The following is a 21263-nucleotide window of genomic DNA, read 5'->3' as shown; positions in this document are numbered from 1 at the left end:
AACAGAGCAAAGTACAGAGAGATCCTTGAGGAAAACCTGCTCCAGAGCGCTCAGGACCTCAGACTGGGGCGAAGGTTCACCTTCCAACAGTGCAACGACCCTAAGCACACAGCGAAGACAACGCACGAGCCCGGACTTGAATCCGATGGAACATCTTGGGAGAGACCTGAAAATAGCTGTGCAGCAACGATCCCCATCCAACCTGACAGAGCTTGAGAGGATCTGCAAAGAAGAATGGGAGAAACTCCCCAAAAACGAGTGTCATACCCAAGAAGAATCGAGGCTGTAATAGCTGCCAAAGGTGATTCAACAAAGTACTGAGTGAAGGGTCTGAATACTTATGTAAATTCGTTTTTTTTTATAAAATAGTGAACATTTCGAAAATCCTGTTTTTGCTTTGTCATTATGGGGTATAGTGTGTAGGTTGATGAGGGAAAAAACGATTTAATACATTTTAGAATAAGGCTGTAACGCATCAAAATGTGGAAAAAGTCAAGAGGTCTGAATACTTTCGGAAGGCATTGTACTGTACGTGCCCTTTGGTTTCCATGGTCTTGTCGATTATTGTTACTATGTCCATTGGTGCGTGTGAGTACCTGCGCTGTGTGTTTTGGGCTTTCGTACCCTTGTGGATTGCGCAGATGATTACGGGTCTCGTCTCGTGTGATAATCATTGTGCGCTTGTGTTATTTATTCGAGGTACTCCTCGCTCTTTTGTTTGGCTTTCAACCCTGTGTTTTTGTTCTGTGTTTGTTTGGTCTTCGTCCCCGTGCCTTTACACAGCACGCCGTAAATTGGGGTATAATAAAAAAAACTATTACGCATTCCTGAGCCTGTCTCCCAAATCTCTTCATACCAACGGGACAATGAAGGTGTTTCAGCCTCCGAGCAGAAGCTAACGACTCTTCTCCTACAGCTTTTTGTCTTGTTACTTGTGATCTATTGTCATTCTGTGTTCATCTGTTTGTCTGCCTGCGCAAACAGCAGAGATCAGAACGTTGGCGTTGAAACAGTCAACCATCACCCACAGAAATAGCTCATAGGAGTCTAAAAAGCAGATATAGAAGCTGCATATGCAATTGTGTTTGTTGAAGTCAATTTGTACAGCTTGTAACAAACAGGGATCACTATTAGACAAGAACATTGAAATGTCTGGGATGAAAATGAATGATTTGAACCTGTTCTGTTCTTCCTCAGATGACATTCGTCAGAACGCTGGATGCATTCAGAGGGACAATTTCATTTCAAAAGGGTACAATCTGTGATAATTTAATACTTCTCAAATGTAATGTGACAGCCAAGTGTGCTATTATCAAACGAGCCGATTAGTTTCTGAAGAGAGAAAGCAATTAAATGTATGCAATTTTTTAAACAAAGGCTTCAATAAAAATCATGTTATCGAAAATGTCTCAATGTTGGTTGGCGGATGCCATTTTTACGTACTATCCCCTTGTTTGTTTACCAATAAACCAAAAATAAATTAACGAGAAATCCACTATCACACAATGTGGTCAGAAATGACAGATGCTGTTTCTTGAACAAAGTCTGCACAGGTATTGTAGGTTCACTCTGTCTCAAGCCCTGTGTCGGAACACTTAGCCCATATATGGCTCCACTGAGTGGTCCGCCACTGAGTTTCCTAAGAGTGTGTACATGCACTGGTGTAAAGGTCAGTGTGTTTCATGGGTAGTATAGGAGGAAAGGGAACAACATGACGACCACATGACAAGTCTCCTGTAGATCTGGAGGAAGAAAGGGGAAGTAGGCAGTGGTAACAGGGGGTCCAGATTGTCAAACAAGGCTGACAGAGGAGAGTGCAAAAGCTGCGGTTTTTACACACACACACACACACACACACACACACACACACACACCACACACACACACACACACACACACACACACACACACACACACACACACACACACACACACACAAAGATAAAGGGGAAATCTAAATGAATTGGTTTAAGCTTGGCACACCTGGATTTGCGGAGTTTCTCACATTATTCTCTGCAGATTCTCTCAAGCTCTGTCAGGTTGGATGGGGAGCGTTGTTGCACAGCTATTTTCAGGTCTCTCCCAAGATGTTAGATCGGGTTCAAGTCTGGACTCGTGCGTTGTCTTGGCTGTGTGCCTAGGGTCGTTGCCCTGTTGGAAGGCGAACCTTCACCCCCAGTCTGAGGTCCTGAGCGCTCTGGAGCAGGTTTTCCTCAAGGATCTCTCTGTACTTTGTTCCATTCATCTTTGCCTAATTTCTGACTAGTCTCCCAGTCCCTGCCTCTGAAAAACATCCCCACAGCATGATGCTGCCACCACCATGCTTCACTGTAGGGACGGTGCAAGGTTTCCTCCAGGCATGACATTTGGCATTCAGGCCAAAGAGTTCAATCTTGATTTCATCACACCAGAGAATCTTGTTTCTCATGGTCTGAGAGTTTTTATGTACCTTTTGGCAAAATCCAAGCGGGCTGTCATGTGCCTTTTACTTCCGTCTGCCCACTCTACCATAAAGGCCTGATTGATGGAGTGCTGCAGAGATGGTTGTCCTTCTGGAAGGTTCTCCCATCTCCACAGAGGAACTCTAGAGCTCTGTCAGGGTGAACATCGGGTTCTTGGTCACCTCCCTGACCAAGGCCATTCTCCCGTGATTGCTCAGTTTGGCGGAGCGGCCAGCTCTAGGAAGAGTCTTGGTGGTTCCAAGTGATGGAGGCTACTGTGTTCTTGGGGACCTTCTATGCTGCAGACATTTTTTGATACCCTTCCCCAGATCTGTGCCTTCGACACAGTCCTGTCTCAGAGCTTTACAGACAATTCCTTCAACCTCAGGCTTGGTTTTTGCTCTGACATGCACTTTCAACTGTGGAACCTTATATAGACAGGTGTGTACAAACGGAGTACGCATTCGAGAAGTGCCCTCTATGCTCCGTTTTGCATACTTCGATTTGGACTCATACTCCGATCCCTCCCGTGCTCCAATTTGCATGCTCAGAGCACGGTAGTATGCATTTTGAGAAACATCCATTGTTATTATTTTCTGTTACAATTCTTTTACTGGGCAGTGGGCACTCATAAGCTTACAGATACATATGTAGCCCTATGAATGCATACATCACATTAAAATGTTAATTGTCTAAAAGGAAAGAACATATAAGACTCTGTGTACAACAGGTACAGTATGCATAATATCAAAACCACAACTATTGTATTCACTGGGCATTTACAGCCATGTAGATACAGACATACAAGATTAAAAACTACCCAACTTGTTGACACTTTGTGTTGCCTCGTGTTCACCAATCATTTGTTCTCATATTGACACATGCACTGCTGGGAGCAAACTTACCATAACATTTCAGATAGACAGGAGCTCCTAATTTCATTGAATTTACCACGTGCATTGCGCTGTGTAATAATTAAACTCCTTATTGAATACAGAATAAATTAGGCCGCAGATATGCCCTATGTGAGATTTTATGATTATTATATAACATATATATATATTAAACCGGTGAAGTAAAACAACACATTTCAATTAAATGGTGCTTTCTCTGTTTTTGTAGGCTTGCCGGCTATACACTTACAGAGGAGTCTTGTGAGGATTTGGTCTTAGATCTCACTTCAGAACTGGATCTGAGTAACATTGACCTGCAAGATTCAGGAGTGGTGCTGCTCTCTGCTGGACTGGGGAACCTGGAAATACTGAGGTCAGGGCTCGTCTTAAAAAAACATGTAGCTTTAAGCCTAGTCCTGGACTAAGAAGCACTTAGAGTGGTACTTTTCTAGGCAAAACTAGATGGTAACATGAAGCTTATTAGGCCATAAGGATCAATATTTAGGAAAAATCGTGTGCTCATTCACTTGACACTGCTAATGTTTCCTCAGCATGCTATTGGCTGTTCCTCAGCATTCCGGACACATTCAATCGTCATCATTGCGTTTCCTTTACTTTAGTAGAAATTGTCATAATCATTAGCTGGAATGTATTGCTTTACCTCTGCCTGAACAGCTTCATAATATGGTCCTGGTATTTTAGTCCAAACGTTGTTTTTACCCTAACTCTGAGACGTTTGATGATTAGTGACCCAGTTTTCATCACCAGAAGGAAGTTGTTGTAAAATCATGATGATCTCTCTCTATAGGCTGGCATTCTGTAGAGTCACAGAGGAAGGTTGCGCTTTCCTGGCCTCTGATCTGATCTGATGTCTTCTCCCACCTGAAATAGCTGACACTGAGCTTCAATCACCCAGGAGACGCAGGAGTGAAGCTGCCCTCTGCTCGACTGGAAGATCTACACTGTAGAAACTCAAGTTAGTAAAGTGACTTTTCAAAATGTTTTGTTTGTGTGTACCTTACTTTCCAGCTTGTTTCACAGTTATAAGAATTCTGATCCAATTCTTGTTGTGGCAATCATGAATTGTGACAGAAATAATGTCATCTTTCTAATAGAAATAGTGTAACTGATGCTGTAGCCTAACTTATTGAACTGATATTGTGTCTAGAACTCTTACTTCCCACTGGGCACACACTGGTTAAATTAACGTTGTTTCCACGTCATTTCAATTAAATGACTTTGAACCAACATGGAATAGAAGTTGAATTGATGTCTGTGCCCAGTGGGTTTGTCATTCTACTAAACTGCAGTTTATACACTGGCTGTGTCTGTCACTCACTGTCTGTTCTACTGCCTCTCCCACAGTATGGATAATAATGAAGAGTTCTGGGTGAAATCACAGCTGCTTAGGACGTGTGTTTGATATAAGAATTTCAAGGCAATAAAAGCCTTTCCTTAGTTTCATACACACACACAGGTTCTGATCCAGACAATTCTCTCTTCTCTAACTTATTTTCTCATCAATAGAGGCTTGTGATCTCACAATGGACTCAAACACAGCCTTTCATGGCATCTTTCTGTCTGAGGAGAACAGAATGATGGAGATGTTGTTTACACAGAGTCGGTGATATCCTGATACTGTAATCCAGAGATATTTGACTTCTGGGAACAGGTGCTGTGTAGACAGGGTCTGACTGGACGCTGCTACTGGTAAGTCGACTGTGAAGTGCCAGGGGTTTGAAATGTCCTTTTTTTGAAAGAAAAGCCAACAAATTGTCCATTAAAATAACATCAAATTGATTAGAAATACAGTGTAGAGATTGTTAATGTTGTAAATGACTATTGTAGCTGGAAACGGCAGATTTTTTATGGAATATCTACATATGCGTACAGAGGCCCATTATCAGCAACCATCACTCCTGTGTTTCAATGGCATGCTAATCCAAATGTATCATTTTAAAAGGCTAATTGATCATTAGAAAATCCTTTTGCAATTATGTTAGCACAGCTGAAAACTGTCGTCCTGATTAAAGAAGCAATAAAACTGTCCTTCTTTAGACTAGTTGAGTATCTGGAGCATCAGCATTTGTGGGTTCGATTACAGGCTCAAAATGTCCAGAAACAAATAACTTTCTTCTGAAACTCGTCAGTCTATTCTTGTTCTGAGAAATGAAGGCAATTCCATGTGAGAAATCTCCAAGAAACTGAAGATCTCGTACAACGCAGTGTACTACTCCCTATCACCGGTGTGGTGATACTGATGTTTTGTCGGGACTGATGATTTGTTGACAACTGCAGAATTTTAGCTAATCCTAACCCAGGTATGGACAGACGTGAGTTTACGTAACATGTTAGGAGAACTAACGCAGCAGGTTAGGAGAATGAGGTTAAGGTTAAGAAAAGGGGTAGGGTTAGGCTTGACTAAAACGCTACAGTTGTCAACAACTGTTATCCCTGACATGACATCTAGATGGAGCTATACTCCTTCTAGACACAACCAGACAAAAGCATTTGAACCCAAGTGCCATGACAGAACATATCAGTAGATATGTTCTCTACAGAAAATATATTAGGCACAAGAATATTGCTAGGTTAAGAATATTGAATCTATAACAGTAGATGACAGGTTATCTTAATAATTATGATTAGACAATTATGAACAGCAGAAATAATACGTTTAGGCCTACATTTAAGATAATACACTTCAAATGATGTGACTAATTACAGTACCATTTTTTATGCATTAATATTACTTGTTTCAAGTAATTTTAGCATTAGATTTTCTGGGGACTTTGACATTTTCTTTAACTTTATTTAAACACAATTTATTCAACATATTTTAATCTGATTAAATAATAGCAACAACTAACATATGTGCTGATGAATTTAACGTTATTTCATTCCATCTGGATGTTTAAAGGTTAAACACTGTACCTCACGTGACCTAATTAGAGCTGACAGGCTGTCAAGGCCACCGACACTCGGGTCATTGAAGGTGCGTGGTGCGCGCTCTAGTTGGGTTGCCGCTAGTACCAGCGCGGTTTCAGTGTGTATTCTTGCCCGACGGATTTCGGCGCATTACTATTTTTCCAATATTATAAACATTTCGAGGGACCTAATCATATTACGTTAAATACGCTGTGTAACCATGTTTTACATGTTGAAGAGTGAACTTTCCTCTAACCGAGCGCAAGAATGTGTTGTTACCTGTCCTCATTTTGAGTATCTGTCTGAAACGTGAGTAACGTTATCTTCAAGACTCGCCGTGTTTGAGATTCATTTTACACGGAAATATGTAAATTAAACTTCGGAATATAAAATGTCGAGGGCCAGAATTAGCCGTCGAAATGCGGCGACTTTATTTAAACTATTTGCTGTGTGTCTTTTGTGGGAGCGCTCATTTGCTCAACAGGTGTACAACCTCAGTCTCTCAATTGAAGAGGGACTACCTGCAAGGACTATTGTTGGGGATATAAGAGCGGGGTTACAGACTCCAAGCAGTGGATTTTTTATATCTGAAAGTAGAGATTCTTATGTTTTTAAAGACTTGGAAATAGATGCAGACACTGGAATAATTTCAACAGCTGTGGTGCTGGACAGGGAGAGCAGAGACCAGTATGAATTTGTGGCAGCCACTCTCACAGGTGATGTGATTAAGGTAAAAATAGTGGTTAAAGATGTGAATGACCATTCTCCTGTATTCTCCACTGAAAAGGTGGAGTTGAATGTGTCAGAATTAAGTCCTCCAGGAACTCGCTTTGAATTTGAAGGGGCAAAAGACCAGGATGATGGTGAGTTTGGAACTCGGGGTTACCGCATCACTGAAAGTGAGATGGGAAATATTTTTATGGTGAAATATCGTGAGGGGGTTGGAAATCTATTCAACCTGGACCTCATCCTCACTGACAAATTGGATAGAGAAACAAGAGATCTTTATTCCCTGACCATTGAGGCATTTGATGGGGGTATCCCGCCTAAAACGGGGCTGCTTAAGGTTTATATCCACGTCTCGGATGAAAATGACAACCCACCTGTGTTCAATCAGACTGAATACCAAGCTTCAGTGTGGGAGGATGCTCTGGTAATGTCACCTGTGTGTCAGGTCTACGCCACAGATCTGGACCTCGGAGACAATGGGCTCGTAACCTACGAGATCAACCGACGCCAGAGTGACCCGAATGAATTCTTTGTCATCAACGGAACTTCTGGTGTCATCCATGTTAACAAACCCTTAGACTTTGAGACACAGCCATTTCATGAGTTGATTGTCAGGGCGAGGGATAATGGTGCCCAGCCGGAGTATAGCAGCACCTTTGTAGCCTTTAGGGTACTAGACATCAATGACAACAGCCCCATTATCAACGTATTGTTTCTGAGTGAGACTGGGGAAGCCGAGGTGTCGGAAGGGGCAGGTATGGGGGAATACGTTGCGAGGATATCAGTCTCTGACCCCGACCTGGGAGAGGTCGGGAAGCTCAGGGTCACCCTCGAAGGTGGCGATGGGAAGTTCACACTGAAACAGACTGATGACTTCCTGTACGCCTTGTGCGTGGATGGTGAGCTGGACAGGGAGAAAGAGGGGCTGTACGAGTTAAAAGTGGTTGCCTCGGACTTCGGTAGCCCACCATTGAAGAGTGAAAGCACATTGTTGGTGAGGGTCACCGACACCAACGATTGGCGGCCGGTTTTTGACCAGGACGTCTACACTGTGTCTGTTTCTGAGGATGTACCCCAGGGTAGTTCCCTACTGAGTGTGCAGGCCAGAGACTCAGACGACGGGGTCAACGCAGCCATCCTCTACTCCATCCTACAGTCAGACCAAGACCACCTGGTCAACGTCGACCCAGAATCAGGCCTCATTACCACGGCAGCCAGGTTGGACCGCGAGAGGGAGACAGAAGTGCGGTTCCTGATGGTTGCGGTCGACGGGGGGTCACCAGCCCTGTCCTCCACAGCCACCATCACCGTTATGGTTGAGGACGTCAATGACAACGAGCCTGTGTTCCAGCAGCAGCTGTATAATGTGTCCATCCCGGAACACACCCAGATTGGGAACTGCTTTTTACAGGTATGTTGGCAAGTTTAGTTTAGTTTGTGTGTGTGTGTTGCATAAATGAATATGTGAAAAAAATATTCTGGGCAATTTCCATGTAAAAGGACCCATGAGCATCAACGTGAAGTTCATAGGAGCACACAGAATTTGTCAAATTAATGCAAAAAGCTTTAAGGTATTTGAAATGATTCAAAACACAATGTTAAGGCCCTTGCCAACCAATATCAACATTTTATATCTAATTTTGCAGAAATAATTTGCCTTCTGTAAGTTAAGAAATTTTGCCTAGTGTCTTGTCATTCTGTTACAAAACCCCACATACAGTTGAAGTCAGAAGTTTACATACATTTAAACTCAGTTTTTCATAATTCCTGACATTTTAATCCTAGTAAAAATTCCCTGTCTTAGGTCAGTTAGGAACACCACTTTATTTTAAGAATGTGAAATGTCAGAATAAGAGTAGAGTGATTTATTTCAGCTTTTATTTATTTCATCACATTCCCAGTGGGTCAGAAGTTTACATAGACTCAATTAGTATTTGGTAGCATTGCCTTTAAATTGTTTAACTTGGGTCAAATGTTTCGGGTAGTCTTCCACAAGCTTCCCACAATAATTTGGGGGAATTTTGGCCCATTCCTCCTAACAGAGCTGGTGTAATTGAGTCAGGTTTGTAGGCCTGCATGCTCACACACACTTTTTCAGTTCTGCCCACAACTTTTCTATAGGATTGAGGTCAGGGCTTTGTGATGGCCACTCCAATACCTTAACTTTATTGTCCTTAAGCCATTTTGCCACAACTTTGGAAGTTGGGGTCATATGCTTGGGGTCATTGTTCATTTGGAAGACCCATTTGCAACCAAGCTTTAACTTCCTGACTGATGTCTTGAGATGTTGCTTCAATATATCCACATAATTTTCCTGCTTCATGATGCCATCTATTTTGTGAAGTGCACCAGTCCCTCCTGCAGCAAAGCACCCCCACAACATGATGCTGCCACCCCCGTGCTTCACGGTTGGGATGGTGTTTTTCGACTTGCAATCCTACCCCTTTTTCCTCCAAACATAACGTTGGTCATTATGGCCAAACAGTTCTATTTTTGTTTAATCAGACCAGAGCACATTTCTCCAAAAAGTAAGATCTTTGTCCCCATGTGCAGTTGCAAACTGTTTTGGAGCAGTGGCTTCTTCCTTGCTGAGCGGCCTTTCAGGTTATGTCGATTATAGGACTCGTTTTATTGTGGATATATATACTTTTGTGTATATATATATATATCTCATTCCTGAGCGGTATGAAGGCTGCGTGGTCCCATGGTGTTTATACTTGCATACTATTGTTTGTACAGATGAATGTGGTACCTTCAGGCGTTTGGAAATTACTCCCAAAGATGAACCAGACTTTTGGAGGTCTACAATTTTTTTCTGAGGTCTTTACTGATTCCTTTAGATTTTCCCATGATGTCAAGCAAAGAGGCACTGAGTTTGAAGGTAGTCCTTGAAATACATCCACATGTACACCTCCAAATTGACTCAAATGATGCCAATTAGCCTATCAGAAGCTTCTAAAGCCATGACATCATTTTCTGGAATTTTCCAAGCTGTTTAAAGGCACACTCAACTTTGTGTATGTACATTTCTGACCCACTGGAATTGTGATACAGTGAAATAATCTGTCTGTAAACAATTGTTGGAAAAATCACTTGTGTCATGCACAAAGTAGATGTCCTAACCGACTTGCCAAAACTATAGTTTGTTAACAAGAAATGTGTGGAGTGGCTGAAAAACAAGTTTTAATGACTCCAACCTAAGTGTATGTGAACTTCTGACTTCAACTGTATATGCATTCTCTCAAGGACTTGTCCCGAAGCCACTCCAGCATTGTTTTGGCTGTGTGCTTAGGGTCGTATTGAAAGGTGAACCTTTGCCTCTCTGGAGCAGGTTTTCATCAAGGGTCTCTCTGTACTTTGCTCCATCTTTCACTCGATCCTGAATAGTCTCCCAGTCCCTGCCCCTGAAAAACATCCCCACAGCATGATGCTGCCACCACTATGCTTCACCGTAGGGATGGTGCCAGGTTTCCTCCAGATGTGACGCTTGGCATTCAGGCCAGATTTCAATCTTGGTTTCATCAGACCAGAGAATCTTGTTTCTCATTGTCTGAGAGTCCTTTAGGTGCTTTTTGACAAACTCCAAGCGGGCTGTCGTGACTTTTACTGAGGTGTGGCTTCCGTCTGGCCACTCTACCATAAAAGCCTGATTGGTGGAGTGCTGCAGAGATGGTTGTCCTTCTGGAAGGTTCTCCCATCTCCACAGAGGAACTCTGGAGCTATGTCAGAATGGCCATTGGGTTCTTGGTCACCTCCCTGAGCAAGGCCCTTCTCCCCCGATTGCTCAGTTTGGCCAGGAGGCCAGCTCTAGGTTGTCTTGGTGGTTCCAAACTTATTCCATTGAAGAATGATGGAGACCATTGTTTTGGTACCCTTCCTCAGATCTGTGCCTCGACACAATCCTGTCTCGTCGCTCTACGGACAATTCCTTTGACCTCATGGCTTGGTTTTTGCTCTGACATGCACTGTCAACTGTGGGACCTTTTATATAGACAGATGTGTGCCTTTTCCAAATCATGTCCAATCAATTTAATTTATCACAGGTGGACTCTAATCAAGTTGTAGAAACATCTCAAGAATGATCATTTGAAGCAGGATGCACCTGAGCTCAATTTAAATGGATTAAATTATTCTCCATTTGACTGATTCTGTTGTACAAACCTCAAATGCAAATAGCGAGTTGAAACTGCTTCTTGTCAGAGAGGATGTAGTGATGGAACATCACGCAAAACATACATTCTAATTCATTAATTTGATATAATCACCCAGTCCTAACTGTACTGTGCTGTCAATCTTGTGAAAAGACACCATGATTGGTTCAGATTTGGATTGACCAAATTTCAACAATTTTTCAACGTCCATGGACGTCCGGTGTCAGTCGGCAGCTCAGTGGGTACAGTAAATGGAAATAGTGGGATCATGGGTAGTTGTCCTTAAGAGCTTATCCTCTCCTCCTCAAGACCCAATGGAGAAGGTCCAAGGGGAGGAACCTCTGGCTTTCTCATCGAATGGGTTTTGAGAAGGAGAGGAGGAGAGAGGACACTTGGAGTATGCGATTGAGAAAAGGCCATAGGTTCTGTTTGCTCCTAGCAGAACTAGGCAAAGTGAACGTCTGTGCTCGCAGACTCCCTAAAGACCTTGGCTTGAAAAACGGTGCAATATTAGTTTTTTCCCTCTAGAGCACAGGTGTCAAACTCATTCCACGGAGGGCCGAGTGTCTGCGGGTTTTCGCTCCTCCCTTGTACTTGATTGATGAATTAACATCACTAATTAGTTAGGAACTCCCCACACCTGGTTGTCTAGGGCTTTATTGAAAGGAAAAACCAAAAACCTGCAGACACTAGGCCCTCCGTGGAATGAGTTTGACACCCCTGCTCTAGAGCCACTGTAGCAACAACAGCTAGTCATAATACACTACATGGCCAGAGGTATGGGGACTCCTGCTCGTTGAACATCCCATTCCAAAATCATGGATGTTAATATGGAGTTGCCCCCCCTTTACTGCTATTACAGCCTCCATTCTTCTGGGAAGACTTTCCACTAGATGTTGGAACATTGCTGCAGGGACTTGGTTCCATTCAACCACAAGAATTAGTGAGGTCGGGCACTGATTTTGGGCGATTAGGCCTGGCTCGCAGTCGGCATTCCAATTCATCCCAAAGGAAATTTGACAAACTGACTTGTAGGAAAGGTGGCATCCTATGACGGTGCCACGTTGCAAGTCACTGAGCTCTTCAGTAAGGCCATTATACTGCCAATGTTTGTCCATGGAGATTGCATGGCTGTGTGCTCGATTTTATGCACCTTTTAAAAATTATATTCTATTTTATTCAAGTTCAATTATAGTCTTCTTACTGTAAAATCATAGCCCTAATATAATTAATGGCACATCACTTTTAAGCTTATCTTGTCAGCTAAATGAACAAGCCTTAGGCATGGAACATAGCCAAATAACATACAGTAGGCAAACCCATTCTATTCTTCTGACATACATCTTCTTCATATCATGTTTCTTTAGACCTGACTAAAATAAATAATGGATTTATTGTGATTTGGTATATTAAATTGATTTAGACTTTTTAAATGTAGACGTGCCAAAGGCACACATCAGCCGCTTGTATGCGTGGAGGCCTGTAGTTCCGAAGTGTTTATGTTAATTAATGGTCAATTACCATGAGACCCGAACCGACTTTTGCATGACAATAACCGGCTGAGAAAATGTCATGACCGCCGCCACAGCCCTGTAAATAGATCAGATATCCTTATTTATGCATTTCTATATAGTACAGATCAGGCACCCATGATCAAATCAAACTTAATTTGTCACATGCGCCGAATACAAGTGTAGACCTTACTGTGAAATGCTTACGTACAAGCCCTTAACCAACAGTGCAGTTAAAGAAGAGTTACGAAAATATTTACCAAATTAACTAAAGTAAAAAATAATAAAATATAGTTCTGACTTCCTCCCTATAGGCTGTCTCATCGTTGTCGGTGATCAGACCTACCACTGTTGCGTCGTCAGCAAACTTAATGATGGTGTTGGAGTCGTGTTTGGCCACGCAGTCGTGGGTGAACAGGGAGTACAGGAGGGGACTAAGTACACACCCCTGAGGGGCCTCAGTGTTGAGGATCAGCGTGGCATATGTGTTGTTGTCGACCCTTACCACCTGGGGGCGGCCCATCAGGAAGTCTAGGATCCAGTTGCAGAGGGAAGTGTTTAGTTCCATGGTTCTTAGCTTAGTGGTGAGCTTCGTGGGCACTGATGTAGAGCTGAGCTGTAGTCAATGATCATTCTCTCACAGGTGTTCCTTTTGTCCAGGTGGGAAAGGGCAGTGTGGAATGCGATTGAGTTTGCGTCATCTATGGATCTGTTGGGGCGGTATGCGAATTGGAGTGGGTCTAGGGTATCCGGGAGGATGCTGCTGTGAGGAATGATCAGCCTTTCAAAGCTCTTCATGGCTACCGACGTGTGTGCTATGGTGGGGTAATCATTTAGGCAGGTTACCTTTGCTTCCTTGGACACAGAGACTACTATGGTGGTCTGCTTGAAACATGTTGGTATTACAGACTCAGTCAGGGACAGGTTGAAAATGTCAGTGAAGACACTTGACAGTTTGTCCGCACATGCTTTGAGTACACGTCCTGGTAATCCATCTGGCCCCACGGCTTTGCGAATGTTGACCTGTTTAAAGGTCTTGCTAACATTGGCTACCGAGAGCGTTATCACAGTCATCCAGAACAGCTGGTGCTCTCGTCCATGCTTCAGTGTTGCTTGCCTCGAAGTGAGCATTAAAGGCATTTAGCTTGTCTGGTAAGCTCGCGTCACTGGGCAGCTCGCGTCTGGGTTTCCCTTTGTACTCCGTAATAGTTTTCAAGCCCCTCCACATCCGACGAGCAGCAGAGCGGGGGAATAGGATTCAATCTTAATCCTGTATTGATGCTTTGCTTGTTTGATGTTTTGTCTGAAGGCATAGCGGGGTTTCTCATAGGCGTCCGGATTAGTGTCCCGCTCCTTGAAAGCGGCAGCTCTAGCCTTTAGCTCAGCGCGGCTGTTGCCTGTAATCCATGGCATCTAGTTGTGTTATGTAGGTATGGTCACTGTGGGGATGACGTTGTCGATGCACTTATTGATGAAGCCAATGACTGAGGTGGTATACTCCTCTGCCATTGGATGAATCCCGGACCATATTCCAGTCTGTGCTAGCAAAACAGTCCTGTAGCATCTGCGCCATTTGACCACTTCCGTATTGAGCTAGTTACTGGTACTTCCTGTTTTTGTTTGGAATCAGGAGGATATAATTATGGTCGGATTTGCCAAATGGAGGGCGGAGGAGAGCTTTGTATGCGTCTCTGTGTGTGGAGTAAAGGTGGTCTAGTTTTTTTATTTTTTATTATTATTATTATTTTTCCTCTGGTTGCACGTGACATGCTGGTAAAAATTTGGTAAAACTGATTTGTTTGCCTGCATTAAAGTCCCCGGCCACTAGGAGCGCCGCTTCTGGGTGAGCATATTCTTGTTTGCTTATGGCCTTATAGAGTTGGTTGAGTGCGCTCTTAGTGCCAGCATCGGTCTGTGGTGGTAAATAGACGGCTTTGAATAATATAGTGTGGTCTACAGCTTATCCTAAGGTACTCTACCCTAGGCGAGCAATACCTCAAGACTTCTTTAATACTAGACTTCGTGCACCAGCTGTTATTGACAGACACACACTCCCACCCCTCGTCGTACCTGTTCTGCCGTTGCGTTGAAATTACCTCCAGCTCTATATTGTCCATGTCGTCGTTCAGCCTCGACTCGGTGAAACACAGGATATTACAGTTCTTAATGTCCCGTTGATAGGATAATCGTAGGTCATCCATTTTATTTTCCAATGATTGCATGTTAGCAAGTAGAATTGATGGCAATGGAAGTTTACTTGCTCGCATACGGATTCTCAAAAGGCAGCCTGATCTGCGTCCTCTTTTCCTCCGTCTTTTCTTCACACAAATGACGTGGATCTGGGCCTTTCCCCGGTAGAGCAGTATATCTTTCTCGTCAGACTCGTTAAAGGAAAAAGCTTCTTCCAGTCCGTGGTGAGTAATCCCAGTTCTGATGTCTAGTAGTTATTTTCGGTGATAAGAGACGGTAGCAGCAACATTATGTACAATATAAGTTACAAACAGTGCAAGAAAATGAACAAAATAGCACATTTGATTACGGTTATGTAACACGCCATCCTCTTGGGCACCATTTTAAATAACTGATGTCAGTTACCATCATTCTGTTATCAGATGTTTAATGCACTCGACTTACTGTTGTTCAGTAACAAAATCAAGTTGTCAAATCACAACGGGGACACAATTCTTTCTGCAGACATTTTGTCATCTTAATTCAGAGTAGACATTTAAGAGTTTTTGGAAAACTTTGTCACAAACTGAGGGAGAATTTTATTTAATTCTGTTACGAAGCTTTACATCTGCGCTGTTCAAGTATGTTTTTTGTAAAATTCAGTGAATTTTTGTAAAAAAATGTGTCCTTGTGCATAGTTGGTTGATTTAACTTTGCAACCAATGGCTTTAGTTTAGCATGCATTTTAAAGTGAAAAATGTGAGTCTCGGTGTCACTGTTACCATGGGATTACCCTATGCACAGCAGTATAACATTAGTTTTTTCAAATTCCCACAAGTATGTTTCTATGAAATTAAGTTATTGTTTAAATAATATGGCCCTTTATTTTAAAAGGTGAGGACTATCAGCCCAAATAACATGACAAGATTGTGGACAAATGAATCATCAGCTCTTGCGGGTGCGCGCACGCACTCTCTCTCTGAGGGGACAGTGGCATGCTTTCTCTGTGTTCACAAAGCCACCAGTGTTGCCCTGAGGGGCCCAGTGCTGTCCAGGCTGGATCCAACACACTGACCCAGTCCAGCCCAGTGTTTATGTGATATGACAGATCTGATGCTTGGTACCACCTCCCTAGCTTGGCACAAGTCAAGGGCCATGACAATGAACCATTAATCACAAAGTCTGTCTGTGTAGTTGCCAATGGGCAGGTTTGAATGGTGGAAGAAACAAGGACAACAAAATTCAGTTTCAGCAATATTGGGATGCTATTAAAAGCACCGTCCTTAATTTGTTTTCAGCCAAACAGCACTTGCTTTGCAGAGGAATGGGGTTGAAGAAATAGACATTAACACTCAAATTGTGTTCATAGGTTGAGCAGTAAGACAGCTGTTATAACGTGCCACTACTGGGCATGCTGATCCTGAGCCCATACTTATTTTTTGAATAGAGCTGTCCCTCATTAGAATTCTTCTGAGTAGGACAATCTGTTGACGAATTAACTTCCGAAACGTAATTGCGGAAGACTAATTGCTATCAGAGGGGAAGACCGTGCACAATAAGTAGAAAAACACAAATTGGAAAAGAAATGGCAGTGAACAGGGGTATTATGAAAACGAGTAAGGAGTCTGTTTTGCCTGATTCAAGGTGCACTATGCTCATATACATACATACATACATACATACATACATACATACATACATACATACATACATACATAGTGCCTTCGGAAAGTATTCAGACCCCTTATTCTAAAATGTATAAAATAAAATCCTCAGTAATCTACACACAAATACCCCATAATAACATATCGAAGAAAGGTTTTTAGACATTTTAGCAAATGTATTTAAGATTAACACATACCTTTATTTACATAAGTGTTCAGACCCTTTGCTATATGAGTCGATGTAATTGTCCATAGAGCTCCGAGACAGGATTGTGTCAAGGCACAGATCTGTGGAAGGGTACCAAAAAATGTCTGCCACATTGAAGGTCCCAAGAACACAGTGGCCTCCATCATTCTTAAATGGAAGACGTTTGGAACCACCAAGACTTCCAAGATCTAGCTGCCCGGCCAAACTGAGCAATCGGGGGAGAAGGGCCTTGGTCAGRGAGGTGACCAAGAACCCGATGGTCACTCTGACAGAGCTCCAGAGTTCCTCTGTGAAGATGGGAGAACCTTCCAGTAGGACAACCATCTCTGCAGTACTCTACCAATCAGGCCTGTATGGTAGAGTGACCAGATGGAAGTAAAAGGCACATGACAGACCGCTTGGATTTTGCCAAAACTCACCTAAAGACTCTCAGACCATGAGAAACCAAGATTGAACTTGTTGGCCTGAATGCCAAGCACCACGTCTGTAGAAAACCTGGCACCATCCCTACGGTGAAGCATGGTGGTAGCAGAATTATGCTGTTGGGATCTTTTTCAGTGGCAGGGACTGGGAGACTAGTCAGGATCGAGGCAAAGATGAACGGAGCAAAGTACAGAGAGATCCTTGATGAAGGACCTCAGACTGGGGCGACGGTTCACCTTCCAACAGGACAACAACCCTAAGCACCCAGCCAAGACAACACCCAGCCAAGAAAACATGAGTGGCTTCGGGATTGGTCTCTGAATGTCCTTGAGTGGCCCAGCCAGAGCACGGAATTTAACCCGATCTAACGTCTCTGGAGATACCTGAAAATAGCTGTGCAACAACGCTCCCCATCCAACCTGACAGAGCTTGAGAGGATCTGCAGAGAAGAATGGGAGAAACTCCCCAAATACAGGTTTGCTAAGCTTGTAGTGTCATACCCAACAACACTCGAATCATCGTTGCCAAAGGTGCTTCAACAAAGTACTGAGTAAAGAGTCTGAATACTTATGTAAATGTAATTTTTTTAAATAAATTAGCAAACCTTTCTAAACCTGTTTTTGCTTTGTGATTATGGGGTTGTGTGTGTGTGTGTGTGTGTGAATTAAGGAGGAAAAAAACAATTGAATACATCTTAGGTTACAGGCTTATTCTAACAAAATGTGGAAAAAGTCAAGGGGTCTGAATATTTTCAGAAAGCACTGTATATTTCTACTTCCACATTGTTTTTTATTTATCATAGCCCTGTCTGACATACTCACCAGTAAATGAACAACTTTGTAGCTTATATACATTGCAACAACAAAAAAGTCCCTAGAACCAGTATTGGGGAAATGCTTGTAGTATTTCCCCCTCATTTCCCTCAATTCTATGTATACAGTGTCCCAGCTGTCAACTGTAATACAGTTGGACACGGTCAAAGAAAAGAGCCATGCAATGTCACACGACATGAGGCAGAACCTCTGCTTGGACTTTTCAATGTGATTGCATTGTTGTGCGTATAGTGTTTGCTGGCATGTCAAACAATGGGGTAGTTCTCGTGCCAGTGTGCCCTCTGTGTACACACACACAGCAAGGGGTCATTACATTTGCATGCATATGAGTAAGCAACAACTATAAACTGTTGCAGACCTTGACCTGTGTCTCTAACACCTCATCTCACAGTCAATAAAGCCCGGCATGATATCACTTTTATGGTGGGAAGGGCATCATCAAATGGGGACGGTGAGATGAATCTGTCATATACGTTTCGAAACGTACCTGCAATCTCACATGTTTTGCGTTGGGTGTATGTGTAAGACAAACGGTCATAAACTTCCATCAAAGAATCCCCAGGTTCAAAGGCGGTCTTTATCTAGCTTCTTGGCTCCACTTGTTATTTTACGGCCTGTATGTGGAATCACACTCGATCTTTGCTGGTAGATATTTGCTGCAGACATTGTGCAAGTCCTTTACAAGTGAGTAATGTCTCACATGGTCTTTGCTTTGATCCAGGTCTTCTGCTCATACTCTTTGCCCCTGGGATAAGGATGGCTATTTATAGTCTTGTCTCACTGTCTCCCACCAGCTCACTGTACCTAGTACCACCACTAGTTATGGGAGAAGAAACTTACGTACCGACACTATTTTTTAAATGCTTCATTCAGAAATATGACATTTGTCAACCCATTGTGTGTGTGTTGGTTATAATAGATGGCGCAACATCCACAGAGATGATACAATAACATCTAAGATGAATCGGTCAAGGTGCACCAAACACCCCTGCCTTACGCCTGGGTTATATCATTAACTAACTAATGTCCAGCTAATGAGATGTGCATACTTGTAAAGGAAAGGGTATCTGTAAAGTGGAGATTAATACGACAAGGTATATGGGGAAAGAACATCAGGTTTAGGCAGACCTGCCAAGTAGACACGTCATTGTCTGACTTTGTCCGAGGTTGTAACACTGTCATCATTAAAAATGTAATGTATAACATAAGTTGCTAAAACTCTTTTGTACTATTCCTGAATTATGCTTTTCCCCCCACATAAAGGACAGTAGAAAGTGTTGCGGTGTCTTCCCCATTCAGGTAGATGTTAGTTTATGGGATGCTAACTTGATGTGATGCCATCCTCTGACCTCCATAATGTGACCTTCCAAACATGTTGTGATTAGGGTCTTGGCACCATTCCACCCAACTCCCTGGCTTTAGCGCTAAACCCAAACTCTAAAGCGATTTGCAGGTAGAGCTCCTGGAAAAGGTGCCCTCATCCTCTACCTAAGCAACTTACTACATTTGCCAAAACCATAGAAAGCGTATTACGCACACCTTTTGTATAGCCACAGATTACTGTAATTCCTCCGTCAGCCAAGTCGAGGTTTTCCTGAAGAGCTATACCGGCGTAAACACGATTTCGGTTACAACCACATGTTCAATCCCTTCACGTTTCTGCTAACGTACAGGCAGACTCCGCTGAGGTAATCCTTGGTGGTCATGATCCTTAGGGTCATTATCCAATTGTTTTGTCATGTGTTTCCTGTGCCCCTTGCCCCGAACCCTCCCCCATAGCTAATGTCTTAACGAGATAAAGGAAGCAGCCCAGATGGGCAACCTGGTATCTCTCGTCAACCAACACACGGCGTCGAGATTGAGCCCCATCATAAAGGTCATAGGCCACATAGGAGCTTATGGGTCAGCAGCTAAAATACTGGGCCCTGAATTCTTCCCTGGTGGTCCTGTATGGGGAAAAATAAATTTGAGGGCCTTACCTGGGCAACAAACACATGTGAAGTTTTTTTTTTTTGTGGTGTGAGTCACGCCCCACTCCACCAGACGCCGCAGCCCGTCTGGTGTTCAACCTTCCCAAGTTCTCTCACGTCACCCCGCTCCTCCGCTCTCTCCACTGGCTTCCAGTTGAAGCTCGCATCCGCTACAAGACCATGGTGCTTGCCTACGGAGCTGTGAGGGGAACGGCACCTCCGTACCTTCAGGCTCTGATCAGGCCCTACACCCAAACAAGGGCACTGCGTTCATCCACCTCTGGCCTGCTCGCCTCCCTACCTCTGAGGAAGTACAGCTCCCGCTCAGCCCAGTCAAAACTGTTCGCTGCTCTGGCACCCCAATGGTGGAACAAACTCCCCCACGGCGCCAGGTCAGCGGAGTCAATCACCACCTTCCGGAAACACCTGAAACACCACCTCTTTAAGGAATACCTAGGATAGGATAAAGTAATCCTTCTAGCGCCCCCCCCCCCTTAAAAGAGTTAGATGCACTATTGTAAAGTGGTTGTTCCACTGGATATCATAAGGTGAATGCACCAACTTGTAAGTCGCTCTGGATAAGAGCGTCTGCTAAATGACTTAAATTTAAATGTAAATTTAGTTTGCGACCACAAGCTGAATTGCTAGAATTGGTTACATTCCTATGGATATTTTAAAATATTCAAACTACACAGACCTATATCAACCTGTGTTTAGAACTTTGTCTTCTAACCCATGTGATGGAGGATGTTTCCTTACCCTCTGCAGGTTGTGGCCACTGATGTGGATGGCAGGGATTTCGGTACGGTGCGCTACTCCATCTCTGACGGCTTTGATAAACAGGACACTCACCCTCTCTTCCAAATCAACCCAGACTCTGGAGAGCTTTGCATCTCACAGGATATCGACAGGGATTCAGGCCTGGCGACCTATGATTTATTAGTGAAAGCTGAGGATCAGGTGAGTTGAGAATGATCAAGTAGTTATATTAGTAGTTATACACTGTGTACAAAACATTAAGAACACCTTCCCAATAGTATGTTGCACCTCCCCAACAGCCTCAATTGTGGACTCTAAGCATGGACTCTAAAAGGTGTCAAGTGTTCCACAGGGATGCTGACCCATGCTTCCCACTGTTGTCATGTTGGCTGGATGTCCTTTGGGTGGTGGACCATTCTAATATATACAGTAACAGTCAAAAGTTTGGAAACCTACTCGGTCAAGGTTTTTACATTTACTATTTTACATTTGTCTTCACTGTTATTCTACAAAACTATGTGAGAATGCTATTCATTGACTACAGCTCAGCGTTCCACACCATAGTTCCCTCAAAACTCATCAAT

At 43.2% G+C, this 21263-nt stretch overlaps 1 protein-coding gene across 1 annotated transcript in view; it reads left to right on the top strand.

Annotated features, from left to right (window-relative positions):
• Nucleotides 1–6349: 6349 nt before the first annotated feature.
• dchs2 (dachsous cadherin-related 2) overlaps nt 6350–21263 on the top strand; it is a 54102-nt gene continuing 39188 nt past the window's right edge. The window contains exons 1-2 of the mRNA XM_023998377.1: nt 6350–8402; nt 20689–20880. Of these exons, the coding sequence (XP_023854145.1) occupies nt 6654–8402; nt 20689–20880 (1941 nt within the window). The 5' untranslated portion in view covers nt 6350–6653. The remainder of the gene's footprint in view (nt 8403–20688; nt 20881–21263) is intronic.

This window comes from Salvelinus sp. IW2-2015, linkage group LG13, assembly GCF_002910315.2.
Source record: "Salvelinus sp. IW2-2015 linkage group LG13, ASM291031v2, whole genome shotgun sequence".
In the NCBI taxonomy this organism is placed as follows: Eukaryota; Metazoa; Chordata; class Actinopteri; order Salmoniformes; family Salmonidae; genus Salvelinus; species Salvelinus sp. IW2-2015.
This window is presented reverse-complemented; position numbering and strand designations above follow the sequence as displayed.